General features: G+C 33.1%; 1 protein-coding gene across 3 annotated transcripts in view; it reads left to right on the top strand.

The window, feature by feature from the left end:
- Positions 1–18,988, top strand: part of Ncam2 (neural cell adhesion molecule 2) — a 402,352-nt gene that overhangs the window by 339,948 nt on the left and 43,416 nt on the right. For all 3 annotated transcript variants that reach the window (XM_041678551.1, XM_041678550.1, XM_041678552.1), the window contains exons 13-15: positions 5,027–5,146; positions 7,084–7,205; positions 18,579–18,759. In XM_041678551.1, coding sequence (XP_041534485.1) covers positions 5,027–5,146; positions 7,084–7,205; positions 18,579–18,759 — 423 coding nt within the window. The remainder of the gene's footprint in view (positions 1–5,026; positions 5,147–7,083; positions 7,206–18,578; positions 18,760–18,988) is intronic.

Raw genomic sequence — 18,988 nt, 5'->3', positions numbered from 1 at the left:
ATAAAATATAAAAGGTAAAACCTAAAACCTTAAAATTGCTAGAAAAATTCACTATAGGTTGAGTTTGTGTATTCCTCTTAAATGTTCTTCCTCAAGTGAAATATAATCATCTTTGTTATTATATATAAAAGTGATTCTATTGTGTGATAAGGTCTTTCTTTAAGCAAAGGAAGATTAAGCATTTAAATTTTTATCATGAAAACCAAACATGAAAATCAAAAAATATAGAAAGTTTTGTAGGAAATAAAAATTAAAAACTAGAAGGCTTATAAAGTGTCTAATAATTAGTTTTTTCTTTTCCAAAATAAATACTTAATGAATTATTTTTATAAATAAAAAACAATTAAATGTTATGTGTATCATGGTACATGTTACAGTGGCAGGATATTCTAACACATATCTTCAAAATACTTCCTAGACTAATTAAAAAGATTCTTAGAAAAGTATTAGACCCTTAAAATGCTAAAATTTACACCAAAATACAAATTTAAGTTACAAAAATCCAGTGAAAAATTATTGACCTGAAATAAATATGTATGCATATATACATATATGTAATTTTTGAACAAAATTGATATTATTTCTCAATCTGAATATTATAATTTTATCATTAGTGATAGAAGCATTAAAAGAAATGTAGTTTTATTACAAGTCAAGTCTTTTGAAAATTCTTGCAAAGCATCATTATATTTTAAGAAAATTCAAATGGATGTTAAGTGTCTGATTTTGCTTCTTTGTTTACACAGTGCAACCTGCATATTAAATGAAAAACTTCATTTTTTCTATGAATTTTTAGATCTCTGTGAGGAGATTAAGAGCCAGTATAATATCCAGTGAGCATTTGCCCCTAACCCCTACTTTGTGATTTCTCATTATTGTCATGACTGTTTCATAGTTCTTGACAACCTCATCTTTCCCATTTAAGGCCAGTGATGCCATAGTTCTAGCCTGAGGGACATCTCATCTTACAGTGAATGTCAAGCAACCCACTGTAGTAATCCAGGATTTAAGTTATGGAAGAAAACATAGCTAAATAGAATCATATTTTGCATGTATGCTTATATTAATTAGTTTTCTCAATCATTGTCTTTTCTCCAAAGGTGGTAAATATTCTGTAGCCTCTGTGACTGTTGACAGTTAAAGGAATAAGATTTATTTGTATGTAAACAAACAAAACAATATCTCTCCTAATAGTAAAATTTAATGCCTTGTGAAAAGAGAATATAATTTCTGTTTTTCTTTCTAGTATTTTCCATAGTTGTAGAACCATGATTTTAAAACGTTTATGCTTTATCTTCATGGGCCAAGTTAAATATCATTATTTTAATGTGCACTTTGCACGTTTTTGCCAAATTTTGCAGTTATAGCCATTGGTTATTTAAGAAACTAAATTATATTTCAATAAAACTAAAATATTAAATTAGGGAAGGAAACTTGCTTCTTTACAAAACTCATACCTAACAAAGCAATATAGGACTTGAAAGTCATGCTGTTTAATGTTTCTAGGATATGCATTCATTTATAGCATTTGTCCTCGGAGAACACATAGTAGTTTTTAATCTAGTTACACAGAGATGTAATTTTGCTTTTGAATTTCTAATAAATTATAGGGAATGAAGCCATCCCACACATCAGTCCACAGTTCTATTGTCCAATTGTATGGGCACATGGAAGGAAATAAATCTATTAACTAACTTCATAATTTGAAGTGCAATTCTCTAACAGAGTGGGAAGCCTTGCATTTTTCAAATGGTGGTTTGCTTTCAGGCTCCACTTTAGGTGTTCAGAAACTCTGTGTTTGGTAATATGTCACAAAATTATCGATGATTTAAGGCATATATCCTCTTTTTAAAGTAAGGCAAGTCAAATTACAGATTTGGTGTTACCCCCCCTGAAATCTATTTCTTTTTCTGACTTTAATTTTAAGCCTGTATGCAACTCTTTCTATGTGACAAAATAATCTTTGGTTTCACAGAATGTTGATAATCATAATAAGGGTTATTGGCACAATCTTTCATAAGTCAGGACTTGATAAAAACTGACTTGTTGTACATGAACTTGGAAACCTAGCATCAGTGGGTTGGCTTTCATACTTTGTTCCAGTCATTTTGGAAGATGTTCATAGGTCCTCCTCCCATTTACTTTTCCCTGAGTATTTCAGATCAGCATTGTAAATATATTTGAGACTGCAGTATTATACTGTTTTCTTCTCATTCCTGAAAATTGCCCTGATTTGAAACTCAATACACTGAGCAATCATGATATGGAGCAGCACATATTAAGGGGATGAAATATAGAAAACCAACTTGACTGAGCATCATGTAAATAAAGAATAGTGTTACTTTGTTAGTTAGTAAGACATCCATGTTTTTTTGCAGTTCCTGTGAAATGTCTGAAAAAGGCAGTACCCTGAGAAGGGAGATTTTGCTCGAAATGCACAACAGTTCAGCAAAATAAAAATATACGGTTTATGTAAAGGGTATCAAACTACAGATTTCCTTGTATTATATATTATGATAATTCAATAGCTTACCTCTTACAAATTTTTAACCAAAAATGTTAACAAATAAACCTCCAATTTAAAATGTCATCTATACAATTCTGTATCATAGGCAATTTTACTCACCACTGAAACTGTAAGCATTAAATTCCATTGTTCTTCTTTCTTGCTTGCTTATCAAGACAAATGAATATGAGTGTTTCTAGTTCCTTCATTAAAATGGGTATAGAATAGTTTTTATGACAATGTTCTCAGATGCATTTTTGTTATAGAAATAAGGAGGATTACATAACTAATCAAAATTGTTGACTGTGGTGGAAGAATCTCTCATATGATGTTGCTTACATACACTAATATAAACCATCTATGTAAAGGTTCATTAGTGTTTATAATGCCATATTAAATTAGTTCTATTTTCCATGAATGCACAATATTTAGATAATAAATGACAGTCATGATGAATAGATAATATATTTTCTTTTATTTTTCTTTATTCCATGGCCTGCAACTGATAGTCCTATTTAACAAAAAACTGAAATTATGGCAAGTCTTTCACCCCAAACAATCACTTCAGTTGTCTTTGCTTACAATGTACTTTTAAATAATTTTTACTTTAATTTTAAAGTATTTATTCTAAGTGTTGAGAGATACTCTGTTTATAAGAGTTAGTGGATCCCAACTGGTGAAGAGGCTAGCTAATAACCACATGGCTTCTTCCTGCAGTCTCCTCAACATGTCAATACTGGGATGCTTCAAAGACTATAGATTCATTAAGCACAGGTTTTTCATAAGATCTTCTGTTACAGCAGCTCTGTTCTGTCCAGATGAAAAGAATGTGGTTGAAGTCAACACTGCATGGGTCATATTGATTCTCCAGAGAACTAATTCATTAGTGCTTTGATCAATTAACATATTTTATCTTCTTTAGTTTCAAAGAACTTCATTTTTCTTTCAATTGTATTAAGTACTATTCACCATGTGTTGAAGGAGGTCACTTGTTTGTTTCCTGGCCACCTGGTAGATCAGAACCAAAATAATCACACAGAAAATATGTTATTTAAATCAGTGTTTGGCCCATTAGTTCTAGCTTCTTATTGACTAACTCTAACATATAAATTTAACCCATCCCCATTAATCTGTGTATTGCCACTTGGTAGTTTACCAGGTAAAATTCTGACCATCTGTCTTTGGTAGGGATACATGGCTTCTCCCTAACTCCTTCTTCTTTCTCACTGCGTTCAGTATAGTTTTCCCCACCTACCTCTATTCTCTGTGCAGTCCCAAGACAGTTTCTTTATTCATTAATGGTAATCACATCATACAGAGGGTAATCCCACATCAACCATGGATTAACTACATACTGTAAATATGTTAGAAATAATTATAATTTCATATGTTTTAAATAACAAAATTGGAAAAAATATGGTGAATGTTTATCAATATTTTTTAGATTTATGAGATTATTACATAATTACATTAATTTCCATTCCCTGTACTCCCTCCAAAACCCTTCCATATAACTCTCTTTGCTCATGTTCATGGTCTTTTTTTTATCATTTGTTTATAGATAGATAGATAGATAGATAGATATAGATATAGATAGATATAGATATAGATATAGATATAGATATAGATATAGATATAGATATATACTCAACACTGCCTACAACTGGTTCTATCTGTGCAATGTGACTTATGTGCCTGAAACAGGTATTAGGAAACGAACTGGTGTGTTCTTCCATGCAGAAGATGACTTCTCCTGCTCTTACCACTTGTCAGTTGCCTGTACTTCTCTCTACAAAACTGAAGCCTACTGGGGGTTCCCATTTCCACCATTGCAGCTATTGTTCTTATTATGCTCAATTTTAGGCAATCATGTTACTTTTTCATCTAATCTGTTTCTTTACTTTTATAACTCTGCCTTTTAAAATGTGTGATTGTAAACTCGGCTTTGATATGATAATGCAAAATCAAAGATAATAAAACATGCAAGTGAAAAGAGTGAAATAAGCTAAAGTTTGACTTGATTTAATCCATTCTGAGATTGTAAAATGATTGACCCACTGGTTGTTGAAGATACAAGTTCACGACATTTCTTTGTCAAGAGTGAAAAATTCCCACTTGAGACACAGAGACTCTAGACTGAACATCCTATTTCCCTGACCTTATGAAGAAATAATTTAATTGGTATAAGTGACACTTAGATATATAGAAGAAATGGTGTATTTATATAATTTTATTTTTTCTAAACATCAAAGAAAAATGCAGTGACTATTTTGACTTTCTGTTTGTGTTCCAAAACAAATTGCTACTTTTTTTCCATTGAAATTTCATGCATTTGTGAGAGTTACAGTTGAATCGACAAAACGGACTACTCAGGAATTGTGCTCACATGATCTTCTACTTTTCTTTTCAGGCACTTGCCTGTGAGGTTAATCTCAAAGATTAATAATAAGCCCAATGCTTTTTCTTATTGCAGTGCTTTAAAATAAGTGTATGTTTTTTGTTTTGTTTTACTTTTCTTAGCAATGGTTGTCTTGAGCAGCCTGGAACCAAATACAACTTATGAAATCAGGGTTGCAGCAGTAAATGGAAAAGGGCAAGGGGACTACAGTAAAATAGAAATATTCCAGACACTGCCAGTCCGTAAGTAATCAGCACTGCTCTGCTCTCTGTCATCAGATTCTTCTCTTGAAAATGTAATGGGTTTTTTTTTAATGCAGAAAATCATTTCAATACTTATGGAAGTGAATTGTATTTCTATAGAAGTGTTTCCTGTGTTAGTGGCATCATGGCTTACATTTCTCATAACCTGGGAAGAAAATAAAAAAAAAAAACATGATGGAATATAAACAGTAAAGCTGTTCTTAGTAGATCTTTCAAATTTATTATGTGATTAGATTATGGGTGCAGGTTTTATTATGTTTGTAGAAAAATTGTTGTGTGTCATGTCTCTTTTAATGAGACACAACTATTATCCCACAAATTATGTCAGCTGTAAGAAAAGGGAATACCAAACTCTAAATTAATTGGTTGCAAAAGTAACTATAGGAGACCATAATCATCTGTGGCCTTATTCTCAAAACTATCCGATTTTAAGTAATTTTTAGTCAATTTGGTTTATCTAAAGGTTTGAAATTTTAAAAGGCATAGCCTTTGTATAATTTCTAAAATTTGAGACAATTTACTAAAGAGGACTGAACATTGCTGTTGCAAAATATTGGTACGAATCTGCCTGTTCAATGCAAATATTACTTCATTAAATTGACTACTCTAAGTTCCTGCTCTGTCATTTGGGCAGTGGTTTTCTAGCGCTTCTCAAAATCCACCATGTGATGTCCCTTTTCTCCATTCTCATATTGCAATATTTTAATTCCTTCATTATTTTTACCAGACTGTCTCATAGGTAAGTGTATCAATGCTCGTACCCAAATCTTAAATGACTTGTATATTCTATTTTTATTTTCACAACTACTGATGATACCCAGAGGTGTTGCAAATTCATTCAAAATGGAAGCTTAATCAATTCAATTATACTCTGGGTAATCTTTATAATTCTGTGCGTTCCTACATTTACAGACTTTGAACAACTTTTCTCCTCTTGAAACACCAGTGCTCATGTTTAAGAAAAATAAATTTCTACTCTTGATACTGAGTCTATGGTTCAGTCATCAAAGTGTTGCTATTTCATGAAAGCATGAGAACCTGAGTTGAGATAAACAGCACTCATATAAAATTTGAGTGCAGTGTTGTAGGTTAGTAAGATCAAAAGTGAATTGGAGGTAGAGGTAGATAAATCCTTGATGCACACTGGCCAATAAATCTAATCAAATTGGTAAGCCCTCTGTATACCAGTCTTTAGTAATCTCATTAGACCTTTATGAGATTTGGCATTATCATTATGGATAAAGCAGGAGAGTTACTGAAGTTCTAGCCTGCCTTAAGGGGCAACTGTCTATTTTCTGGAAGTGTCGTAGCCACTGATAAATTGCCCTTGCTCCATTAAACAATTTCCTAAAACACTCTAAATAAATTCTGTGGATCACACACTGAAAAAACATAAAAGACATAAAGATAGAGATGGTTTTCAACAGGAAATAGAGAGAAATGAAGTGAAAACAATTTAATTTTCATTACATAAATTTATGAAACTTAAATAATGAAATATTAAATATAGCATTTAAGTTAAATTATAAATCTATGAATGATCACATTTTGTGTATGTAAGGCATAAATTAAAATCCAATGGTGAAAATTTAGTTTCTGCTTTTTAACATCTATAAATGTAATTTATTACAAGAAAATGATTGCATTGTCATTTTAAATGACAATGTCATTATTAAATAAACCTCTTCTATACAATATGAAATTTTCCATTTTAAACATAGAAGTTCTACTAAAGCAGATGAGCTGTAAAGTTTATTATGTGAGTGAGCATCAAGTTGTGCCACATCAAAATAAAAAATAAAGTAAACCAATAAAAGGTAATGTATTTGGTATATAAGTCGATGGTTTAACTAGAAAGCAGCCTTATTGGGAATGTACAGTGAGAGTTCATAAAGAACTTTTGTGTTCCTTCTTAGGTGAGCCAAGTCCCCCTTCCATACATGGACAGCCAAGCAGTGGGAAGAGTTTTAAAATCAGCATCACAAAACAGGATGACGGAGGGGCTCCTATTTTAGAATACATTGTGAAATACAGAAGTGTAAGTATCTTTTGATTAATATTTGTATTTTACTGTCTGTTACATGATAAGTCACCATAATCTTAAAGATTGATAAGGTATGTATCTATAAGGTAAAGTATACATGTTAATTTTTCTGTTTCTGAAATTTAGCATTATATTTGTTACCTTTTATTTTATTAAAGAACATGTACTATTTTGAAATATTTTGATGGTTTTGACCCTAATTCTAGTCTATAATGTGATTTAACAACATGAGAGATAACATTTCTTTATGTCACTACTTTTATCTACTTTTCACTTCATCTTAGTACATTAGCCTAAATTTGTTGGTTCATTTTACATAATGTAGTGTTGGACCCCAAAGTCCAATTACCAAGGAGGAGTTGCCCCAAGAGACTACTCTCACATTGCAGTTGATGTAAAAGCAAGAGGATTTTAATTTTGTTGTGACAGGGTCCTTCAGAATTTGAGAAGCCAAAAGACTCCAAATGACTGTCACAAGCAACTTTTAAATCAAAAGGCCATAGAAACAAGGGTGTGTGGGGTGGGACTTAGGAGTTGTTTTTTAACTATTTGTATTGGCGTATTTAAAGGGTTACTAACAATAATTGGTCTGAGCCAGGGCTGAAGAGCAGTTGCCAGATCAAGTGAGGTAAGAGGGAACATCTGAGGGTCATTCTGACCCCTTTCCAGGGACTGAATCAAAACATCTGTAGACATCTGTGGGTTACCTTATCCCAGTTCCAGGAATGGAGCACTATTTGGAGAACGTTCACAAGGACAAAGGGCGATGGAAAGTCCCCAACATTCCAGTATGTGCATGTGTAGTTGTTAGGTTCCTGGGAGGAAGAGGTGAAGCACTAAGGCTGAGAGGCCTCAGAAATAGCCTCAGAGTTGTCCTAGATTTCTACAGTAGAAACAGTATTAGAAACTTTTCATATTATTGTAACATTATATCTGGTAAAATAATTTAATTAAAAGATAATTTAACTTGAGTCATGGTTTAAAAAATAGTAGTTCATCATGGTAAGAAAATCATGCCCTGTACTTATCTGTGTCGGAAGTGAAAAAGCAGAGAGATCAATGCTGGTGTTATTCTACCTTGATCAACAATACTGGACTCTAGCTAATGAAGCCCTAACACTCATACTTCCATTAATAATCTTTCATTTGGCTACAAAACACTTTGGAAACACCTTCTCAGATATTTCCAGTGATGTATTTCGGAGCAATTCTTTTTAAAAACATTTTCATTAATTTTTAGATAAAAATTGCCTTTTTGTATTCTTCAGTACAATGTGTTGTGTATAAGCTTACAAAGAAAGTAAATATGCTGGCAGTGGAGTAACAAATAGTTGTGAGCCACTGTGAGTGATCTGGAAATTAAATTATGTTCCATGGAGCAACAGTTGATGCCCCTAACCATTACCCTTAAATCATTTCATTATCCCCTGTAGATAATTCTATTGCTCTCAAATTCACAATTAAGCCAAATGCTCATGATAGGAAGATTAGCTCATCACATCTAAGAACAAGTTATTATAATAAAATAGATCTATCACTAATGTTTAAATAAAGAGTGGTCACTGACCTTCAGTAAAATGGATCATGTGATTAAAATGTATTTTTGTTTTTTTTGTTTTTTTTATTTTTTAAATTTATTTATTTATTAAGGATTTCTGCCTCGTCCCCACAACCGCTTCCCATTTCCCTCCCCCTCCCCCGATCAAGTCCCCCCCCCCTCATCTGCTCGAAGAGCAATCAGGGTTCCCTGACCTGTGGGAAGCCCAAGGACTGCCCACCTCCATCCAGGTTTAGTAAAGTGAGCATCCAAACTGCCTAGGTCCCCCAAAGCCAGTACATGCAGTAGGATCAAAAACCCATTGTCATGTTCTTGAGTTCTCAGTAGTCCTCATTGTCCGCTATGGTCAGCAAGTCCGGTTTTATCCCAGGCTTTTTCAGACCCAGGCCAGCTGGTCTTGGTGAATTCCCGATAGAACAACCCTATTGTCTCAGTGTGTGGGTGCACCCCTCGCAGTCCTGAGTTCCTTGCTCGTGCTCCGTCTCCTTCTGCTCCTGATTTGGAACTTGAGATTTCTGTCCGGTGCTCCCGTGTGGGTCTCTGTCTCTGTCTCCTTTCATCGCCTGATGAAGGTTAATATTCCTGAGGATGCCTATGTGTTTGTCTTTGGATTCACCTTATTTAGCTTCTCTAGGAACATGAATTATAGGCTCAATGTCCTTTATTTATGGATAGAAACCAAATATGAGTGAGTACATCCCATGTTCCTCTTTTTGGGTCTGGCTTACCTCACTCAGGATAGTGTTTTCTATTTCCATCCATTTGTATGCAAAATTCAAGAAGTCCTTGTTTTTTACTGCTGAGTAATACTCTAATATGTATATACTCCATACTTTCTTCATCCATTCTTCCGTTGAAGGGCATCTAGGTTGTTTCCAGGTTCTGGCTATTACAATTGGTGAGTGAAGACAGCAGTAGCTGCTTTGGGTATTCCAAAGGTTATTGTGAAAGAAGATTCTGCTTTATGAGATACAGTCACCAATGTTTTCCCATGTCTATTTCTTCTGCTTCATTGTTGTATAAAATATCAGTGGTCACTGGGAATGATTGCTTTTCAAATCTTTTCCAAAAATAATTTTGTTTGTATTTTCTATAGAATTTTTTAGAATTTCAGTTCTTTAGGGTGCTTCAATACATTAATTTTGTCACAGCTTAGGGATGGGTTTACAGACCAAATTATAAAGAATGCCATTTGATAATAAGAAAAAAAATCTTAAACAGAGTAAAACTTTTAAAAATGTCCTTTTGATTTGATTGTTATTAAATTTTTATATCAGCAAAAATACATTTTCTATATATTCTTAAAATGTATATTTTGTGAATTATGATCGTTTCCCAATTTGAACATTAGATTTTAAGATAAGGAAATGAAATTCAATTTTCTTTTGTGTCCATTAATAAGCAATTTTATATAGCATTTCAACTTTTCCATTCAATTCCAATATTTCCTTTACTGGGCAGTTCTCTTTTAAAATCAATATATAGTAACATTATTTTCTCAGCTGACCTCCATGGTCATCTCATTCCATTTCAAGTTCATGGAATCTTAGTCTTTAATTATTATTGTCACACACACAGACACACACACACAGAGAGAGAGAGAGAGAGAGAGAGAGAGAGAGAGAAAGAGAGAAATATTTAAACACAAGCTGCTAAGTGAATCTGTTTGTTGGTGGTGATTTGTGTCTGTTCCTAGGGATGGCTAATCTCTGTTGCAGGCTTCAAGCTGGCAATAATTAGCAGCAGGGTGTATTTGCATACTATGCCATAAATATTCTACATCAGTGAGTCTCAGAAAGTCTTCTTGGGTTGTAGGCAGATCTAAACTAAAATTACAAGGCAATTTGGGCCAGGTTTCTTCTAAGTTCCCATTGTCTCATTTGAAAATTGTGCAAAACAGAGAATCCCTCTGAGGAGCATAGATCGTAGTTGCAACATTAATTATACTATAAGAGTTCCTGCATGTCTGTTACCTATCTATATTTTCACCCAGAAAGGTTTTATTAGAAAACATCAGTAGACATTAATGACTTGTAAGGAAGAATGACAACAAAATACCAGAGTGAACAATAAAAATTATAAAATAGTAATGTGGTTATCTATTTTTCTGTGAATAATTTACTTGAAATTAAAGCTATGTTTGATTATATAATATAATATAATAAACTGATAGTAGAGTAATAAATACTACATTCAGTGCAAGTAGTTTGATGATTTTAATCAAAAGTAGCAGACATTTATTATTTTATTCTATGCTTTTTAAAACTTAATTGCTTTGGGGTTTTATTTACTAAATCATGTGTACTCTAGGAGTGCTGTATTATTTGTAATAATTCTAAAAGTGTTATTATTTATAGATATCAACTACTATGGATAGAAACTAAGTATATTGTTGCACAAGTTACACGCCTTCATCAAACCACAAATACAAAAAGGAAAATAATGAACAAATATTTCAAAGGTCGGTACTTGGAGTCAGTGGAAGCCCATGCTAGTGTGCGTGGGGCTTGGGTTTGAGCTACCTCACACAGACATTACAGTAGAAGAGGTAGTACAGCTCATTCACTCGGGAAGCAAAGGAGGCCTCATGTATAGGAAACTATTGGTAATGATATACATATTCATCTCGTAAATTCAGTGCTAAACACTTTGTGTTGAAAGATATACTTGGAAGCCCAGAGACAGTAAATGAGTTTGAAATGTTTTAAAGTAAAATGATCCATTTCCCCTTTCCCCCAGAATTATTTACTTATTTGTTAAGTAATTTAGGATTAGAGTAACATTTCAGAAACACTATCAGGACTAACATATTGCATCTGATAGTATTTTAAAATAAAACATGTCAAACAAAAGTACAATGCCATTTATACAAATAGAATTAATCTCTTAAGGATCTATAAGATGGCTTAGAGAGTAAAAGAGCTCCATGCCATGCCTGATGACCAGACTTCAATCCTCAGGACACACACGATTTTAGAGGGAAACAATTTTTTGCAAATTGTCCTTTGACAAATCAATGGACTGCTTGATACACCAATGCCCACACATATGCATGCACATACATAAAATAAATACATATTAAAATATAAAAGTACTTTCTTTATAGCCTTCTCAATGTCTGGTTTAATGAAACCAGGAACTTCTTGAAATGTAAGCAACTTTATTTACATTGTTTTAATACTTATCAAATATATATATATATATATATATCACAGCAGGATATTATTAGGGTTTCGAAAACAACGTTACCTTAATTAACATACTTCATATCATTGGCTTCCATTACTATAGTGTTGTAACAAGCCCCAGGCATGGCTAGAGGCAAAACAGTTTTATTGAGTAGCACTATATCCATATAGAGCCAATTATAGCCACAAAATCATAATATTGACATTTTTGATTTTTGAGAATATTTGCATATACATAATTTAGTTTTTATTGACAATAATGCTATCTCCAAATAACACTGCATTATAAATTAAAAGTTAATTTTCTGCAAATAAATGTCACTGAGGATATTAACAGCACTTAATGGTGAGTCAGTGCCTAGCATTAGATGACAATAACATATGAACTCAAAGGTATTTTTGTAGGTGTTTTTTTCTAACATCGCTTTGTTTTTTATTTGCTTTTGATTGCAGATTATTTCTTCAATATTATGTTTTATTTTTTGATTTTGTGCTTCTCGTGCCTTCTCTTTGTTATTTTATATTTTACTCTGGCTTGTTGCATTTTTATTTAAATTTTTTTTCCAGAGAGAACAAAAGAAAGGCATAAATTGGGTGGATGGCAAGGTGGGGAGGATCTGGAAAGAGCAGGGGAAGGAAAAACATTGATTAGAATATACTGTATAAAAATATTTTCAATAGAAAAGAAGAAAAGGAAAATTATTTAATAAGATAAGCTCGAAATCAATCTTTAGCAAGAAGGCTGCTAGTTAGTTCCCAGCCTCCTAGCTCTGAAATAATCACACAGAAACCATATTATTAAATCACTGCTTGGCCCATCAGCTCCAACTTCCCACTGGCTAACTCCAACATACCAATTCAACCCATCTCCCTGAGACTGTATATCTCACATGGCTGTGGCCCACTGGCCAATGTTCTGGAGTTTGTCTCCAGCAGGGCCGCATGGCCTCTATCTAACTCTTCCTCCTCTCTCCCTGCTTTCATCTGTGCCCTCCCTGCCTGCGCAGGTCCAAAAGAGTTCCTTCACCAACCAATGGCAATGCACAACATACAGAGGGGGAATCCCATATCATCAATCTTCTCTAAGAAATTGCAATGTTTGATCAAAGAGAAAAGAATATTAAAGAGATTCAAGTTTAGAGAATGATCTTCAATGTACTTCATTTTCAAATAGTCATCAATGTATTTCAATTTGCAAGGACATAATTTATATATTTCTGTCTTCAATTACATCTATCATCAAAATTGAAAATAAAAAAGACATAAAAGGTAAAAGATGGTATTGGAAGAGGAGAATGTGGTTTGATGCAACTGTATTGGATTGTATACATATAAGAAATTGCCATGATGAAGAAAAATCATAATTAGAAAATGAATACTTAGGTATTTCAATAAAAATACCCTATTTTCCTTCACATGGACGTTGTTTTATACTATCAGTCTAATGCAACAGTCCCTTCTTGTGCCTATTGTTCCAATGATTATGTGATGCTTTCCAATAAAAGAATCCCTTTGAGTTGGGATAAATAGCAATGGACAAGTAAAATGTGTCCTTTGAGATTTTATAATCCCTGTATTGTTTTGTTATTGTGTATGGTGCAAAAAACCATATTGGTATTCTGAAATTTTATCCACATAAGAATTTCTGCAAATACTATATCCTCTGTTCATTTCTGCAAATTCACTATCAATATGTTTGTTTCCCGGGCTACCTGAGTTGTACAGTGCAGCTACGTTTGGCACAGTCTCAGACTGTATTAGTTTATATTAACCATGTAATTAATTGGTGATGCTGTAACATGTTCAGCAATGGATATAGTGTACTTGACCATCATTGACCATCGTTGACCATCATTGACCATCATCATTTTCTTTTTTCCTTTTCTTCTTTCCTGGGTCACTTTCCTTTTTGCATATAGTTCTATTTCTACTGTCATGTCTTGCTATGTATATTTAATTGTATCATCACCATGGGAAAAAAAGCAGCTGAAGAAGTCTGGAAAATTGTTAACGTACAAAGAGTTTTTGAACAAATATGAGGTCTCCAGTTTCCTAAGTAGGTATGGTCAGCCACATATGTAAACGGAGGCTGTGCTTTAATTTTCCAGACTCCCAGACCCAAATAATCACACAGAAACTATTTAATTACAACATTGTTTAGCTGATGGTCAGGCATATTTCTAGCTAGTTCTTACATTTCAAATTAACCCATTTCTATTAATTACATATCATCACTGTGGTCTACCAGTAAGTATCCAGCATCTTTCTCCTTTGGCAAGTACATGACATCTACCTGACACTGCTTTCTTTCTCCCTGCATTCAGTTTAGTTTACCTGCATAGATCTACTCTACCCTACCATAGGCCAAAGTGGCTTCTTTATTAACCAATGGTAATAAAATATATTTACAGCATGCAGAGGAGAATCCCATATCCCATATAACTTAATGTACAAATAATAATACCAATAATGATAAAATCATAAACGGGTGGTTTAATCTAGGTGATCACATTACAAATAGTTCAAAAAGAAATCTAGCAAAATTATCAATATTAGAGTTCTTGATATGAACTTTTCTATCTTGCAAGATAGTCTGACAAATTACTAATATCTGTCATACCCTTAGGAGATCTCAGCACTTCTTATAAGATGATTTATCTACAGTGTGCTGCTTCAGTCTAATGGACATTTGCCCCCATTAGGGTATAGTACATCCTCCAAGGATTTGCTTTTCCTATAATACAAGTTGTCAGCCAATTCAGGACAATGACTTTTCTCTGAGGTTTCAATCTTGCGAACCTATGTGAAGAATCAATAGTAGCATCCCTAAAATGTTAACTAGATTGCTCCTTTGAGCTAAACTTTCAACTGTGATATGTATGGGAACAATATAACTTAGACCACATGTTTCTTATTGCCAGCTGATGTCTTGTGGGCAAATGCATATATGCATTTAATTTTAATTTCAATGACTATTGACAAGATTGTAGATATTCTGGAAGAGAATAATTGCTTGTAGCTTATGAGCCAGGAAGCACACATTACTCTAAGTTATAATATTATAAAGTATATTGCCTTTATCCCTCTCCAATTAGGAAGAAAGAATGTTTTAGGAAAAACTTAAAGTATTAAAAGCACTATTCAAAGTGTCAGTGTTAGTGTTAGTATGTTAAATCTCTCCTGACTTAAGAAAACTGATTATTTAAAATCAATTGTGTGGAAGGTACTTTTGGGACAGCAACAATGTTTAGGGCACACAGTTCAAAGTTTCAGTTGACCTTTTTAAACTATTTGGACTCTAGATAAAATACAACATTTAAATATAAGAGACAAATTTAATTTATTAAAGCCTCAAGTCTGTGAATACATAAAAATGAGCTTTGATTACTAGGAAACAAGAATTGCTACTAGTGGTTTTAGCATGTGTAATGAAATATATTTAAAGACAAAAAGAATATTTTGAAATATTTTCAGTAAATAGCTATCTATATAGGTATTTATCTTCCTTATGCTTTTTGTTGTAAAAGAAGAAGATGCATTTTATTTATATTAGTTTTGCTATTATAAAATAGGCTTTTTGCATAAAAATAATATAACTATGAACTAATATATTGACTCAAGTTATTCCTGTCTTGAAAATCAAAAAAGTTATTCATTTAAATATGGTACTATAATATAAAAATATCAGAATTAATGACAAGTATTTTTACATTCAATATAGCTAATTAAAAAGCTAATTTTTAAGAATTTTTATTATTTATGTAAGGACATACAAACAGTAGGTATCTAGCTATGTGGTCAAGAAATCAGGGACAATGAGAATTGCTTTTCGGTCATATGAACCTTAAACCATACATCACAGGAGTTAGAACAACCAAAATGCATATTGGTATAATTATTTCTTCTATTGACATTTCTTTTATAAATATTTTGTTTTAATATAAGATTGTGTTTGCTACAGTTTCTATAAAGTCTTTAGAAAGGTAATGAGTTACTTCCTGTCATGAATGAAGGCATAAAGAAGCTCCATTATCAATACAAAGATATTCCTTTTTGTAGAGCAAAGGTAGTGATCCCCTAAATGCTGGTGTTAGGATGAACTTGACAATTAAAGATCTGCCTCTACTGTCACAAGGACTTACTATTTTCTTTACAGAAAGGAATTGGTCGATAAAAGCTTTGCTCAAGCTCCATGACTATTTTTTTTAAACAACTTGTCTTTCACCATTTAATTGGCATATTAATGATAATCCTATTCAGCAAATCATATCAAGTTACCTAGAGGGACACTTTCCCACTAGTTATCTTAAATCATTCCCTGGGTACTATATTTCTGCAAATTAGGCAGTCTACAAATTCATAATTGAGATTCTCATGCCTAAGGGAGTATTTAGTTACACCCACTTTAAATTTTTTCTATTCCCTAGGAATAACAATTAGGGGATTAAAATATCTCCTTGTCTGAAGTTGAATGGGAAATGAAATTGATTTATATTCAAAAAATATTAATCCTCTCCATGATTCCTTAAAATATCACTGTAAAAGGATGAATGGTTTAATTTACTACGTGAAAGAGTTAAATTATTTATAATTCAGAAGAGAATAGTATGTCAAATGCTTGATTTTCAGAAAATTGGAATTTAGAAACTCTATATTGGGAATTTAGAAACTCTATATAACTCTCTAAAATCTTATATATTATATTTCCTTACAGTTTTGGGTGTATACATAAAAGAACATCCTATAGCTATCAGATGACATAATCTAAGATTTCATATGTGACTTCACAAACTACAATTTATCTGTAGCCCCAGACCATAATTTCATAGATTAGCCTGACTATTGGGGGTTATGCTACTGATACAGGGACATGAAAATATCAACAGCTTTATGCAAACTTGTCTTCATACAACCCAAACATTAATAAAAATTACTATAAAAATCTGATACAGGAGACTAGAGAAATATCATAGCAGCTATGACTAGTAACATTCTTGCAGAGGACCTGAGTTTAGTTACCAGAACTCTTCTGTAACCTCCTGTAACTGCAATTACATAGGGTCAAATGCCCTCTTCTAGATTCAACTTGCGACAGCGTAAGCATGACAAATACACAAGGATATATAGCCAGGCTTTTGAACAACAGACACAATACTAAAGTTTAAGGAGAATCTTTTTTTTATTTAAATTTATTTATTTATTAAGGATTTCTGCCTCGTCCCCACAACCGCTTCCCATTTCCCTCCCCCTCCCCCGATCAAGTCCCCCTCCCTCATCTGCTCGAAGAGCAATCAGAGTTCCCTGACCTGTGGGAAGCCCAAGGACTGCCCACCTCTATCCAGGTCTCCTAAGGTGAGCATCCAAACTGCCTAGGCTCCCACAAAGCCAGTACGTGCAGTAGGATCAAAAACCCACTGCAATTGTTCTTGAATTCTCAGTATTCCTCATTGTCCGCTATGTTCAGCTAGTCCGGATTTATCCCATGCTTTTTCAGACCTAGGCCAGCTGGCCTTGGTGAGATCGCAATAGAACATCCCCATTGTCTTAGTGTGTGGGTGCACCCCTCGTGGTCCTGAGTTCCTTGCTCGTGCTCCGTCTCCTTCTGCTCCTGATTTGGACCTTGAGATTTCTGTCCGGTGCTCCCATGTGGGTCTCTGTCTTATAGAAAAACTTAGTATATCAGGAACTTTTATATTTTCAAAGGTTAATATACTGGAGCACAATGATCATATTGCCTTAGACAATTTCATTCAGAGCATTAACAAACTATTTTCTTCTTTAAGAATAGTAGTTTTGATATATTTTAAAATATCAAATGCTCTAAAATTTTTACGGAACGAATCAAATAATATTTAGATAATAATATATAAGATAAGTCAGGCATGGTGCACTTTAAGCAGGATATTGTAAGACTTATTGCTAAAACCACAAAATCCCAGTGAGTTTGCTGAGTTTTACTGTAAGATTGAGGCTATAGTGTATATATAAGGATTGAGGTAATAGATGAGATTGACTGAGGAAGGGTGGGAGAGAAAGAAACACCAGAGGAAGAGAAAGAAGAAAAGAAACAAAAAAAAAATTTCTCCAAACAACAAGAAAGCAACCCATATTTGGTATTTCAGTGTTCATGGAAAGAATACCATTAGAAAACATTACTGAAAATTTGTCTACTATAATTTCCTTGTGCGTTTTTTAACAAAAAATGCCACTTAAAATATACACCTGTAAATACTTTAAAGGATTCACTTCATAGATAGTTATCCACATCAACAAATGTTAATAATAGTCTCTGACAATTATTCCATGATTCATCTTTTCTATTATCAGTCTAAAAGTGATTGTTAACCAAGTTTCTATGTAATAAATTAAGAGTAAAATTAAATAGGTGGAATTAAATTACCATAGGATTAATTTGCAAAATGATCAGTCCTCAGCTAGTATATTAATTTTTATGTAGAAAAATATTCAAGCAATGCTGAATTCATTAAATTAGCAATTTCATGTATCAATTTTTAGAAAACTGAGAAAACAAACAGTTTGCATTATTCCAAAAAACTTAAGTTTAACATACAACCTTCTCATAGCACTCTGTTCCAAACGTTCTTTTTTCTCCTTTCACAGAAAGATAAGGAAGACCAGTGGCTGGAGAAGAAGGTGCAGGGGAATAAAGACCACATTATTCTGGAACATCTGCAGTGGACAATGGGCTACGAGGTGCAAATCACAGCTGCCAACAGATTGGGGTATTCTGAGCCCACTGTATACGAGTTCAACATGCCCCCAAAGCCCAACATTATTAAAGGTAAGCAAGATGATATCCTTTCTGAAAATTAGTACTATCTGATCCTTTTACTCCTGTGGTATATTTCACTAGTAATGAATATTAAACTTAATAAACTGAAATGTCATTTCTATTTTCTAAGCATTATTGTTGCATATCATAATGAAGTTTCACTATTATTAGCTTGAGTTATTAGGCACTTTGAAGAACTTGCTTTGACAGCTATGGCAGTACCAGTGAACAGGGGATG

Source organism: Microtus oregoni, unplaced genomic scaffold, assembly GCF_018167655.1.
Source record: "Microtus oregoni isolate MIOR12 unplaced genomic scaffold, Mior012 000030F_ref0000283, whole genome shotgun sequence".
NCBI classification, from domain to species: domain Eukaryota; kingdom Metazoa; phylum Chordata; class Mammalia; order Rodentia; family Cricetidae; genus Microtus; species Microtus oregoni.
The sequence above is the reverse complement of the archived record's forward strand: the minus strand, read 5'-3'. Positions and strand labels throughout refer to the sequence as shown.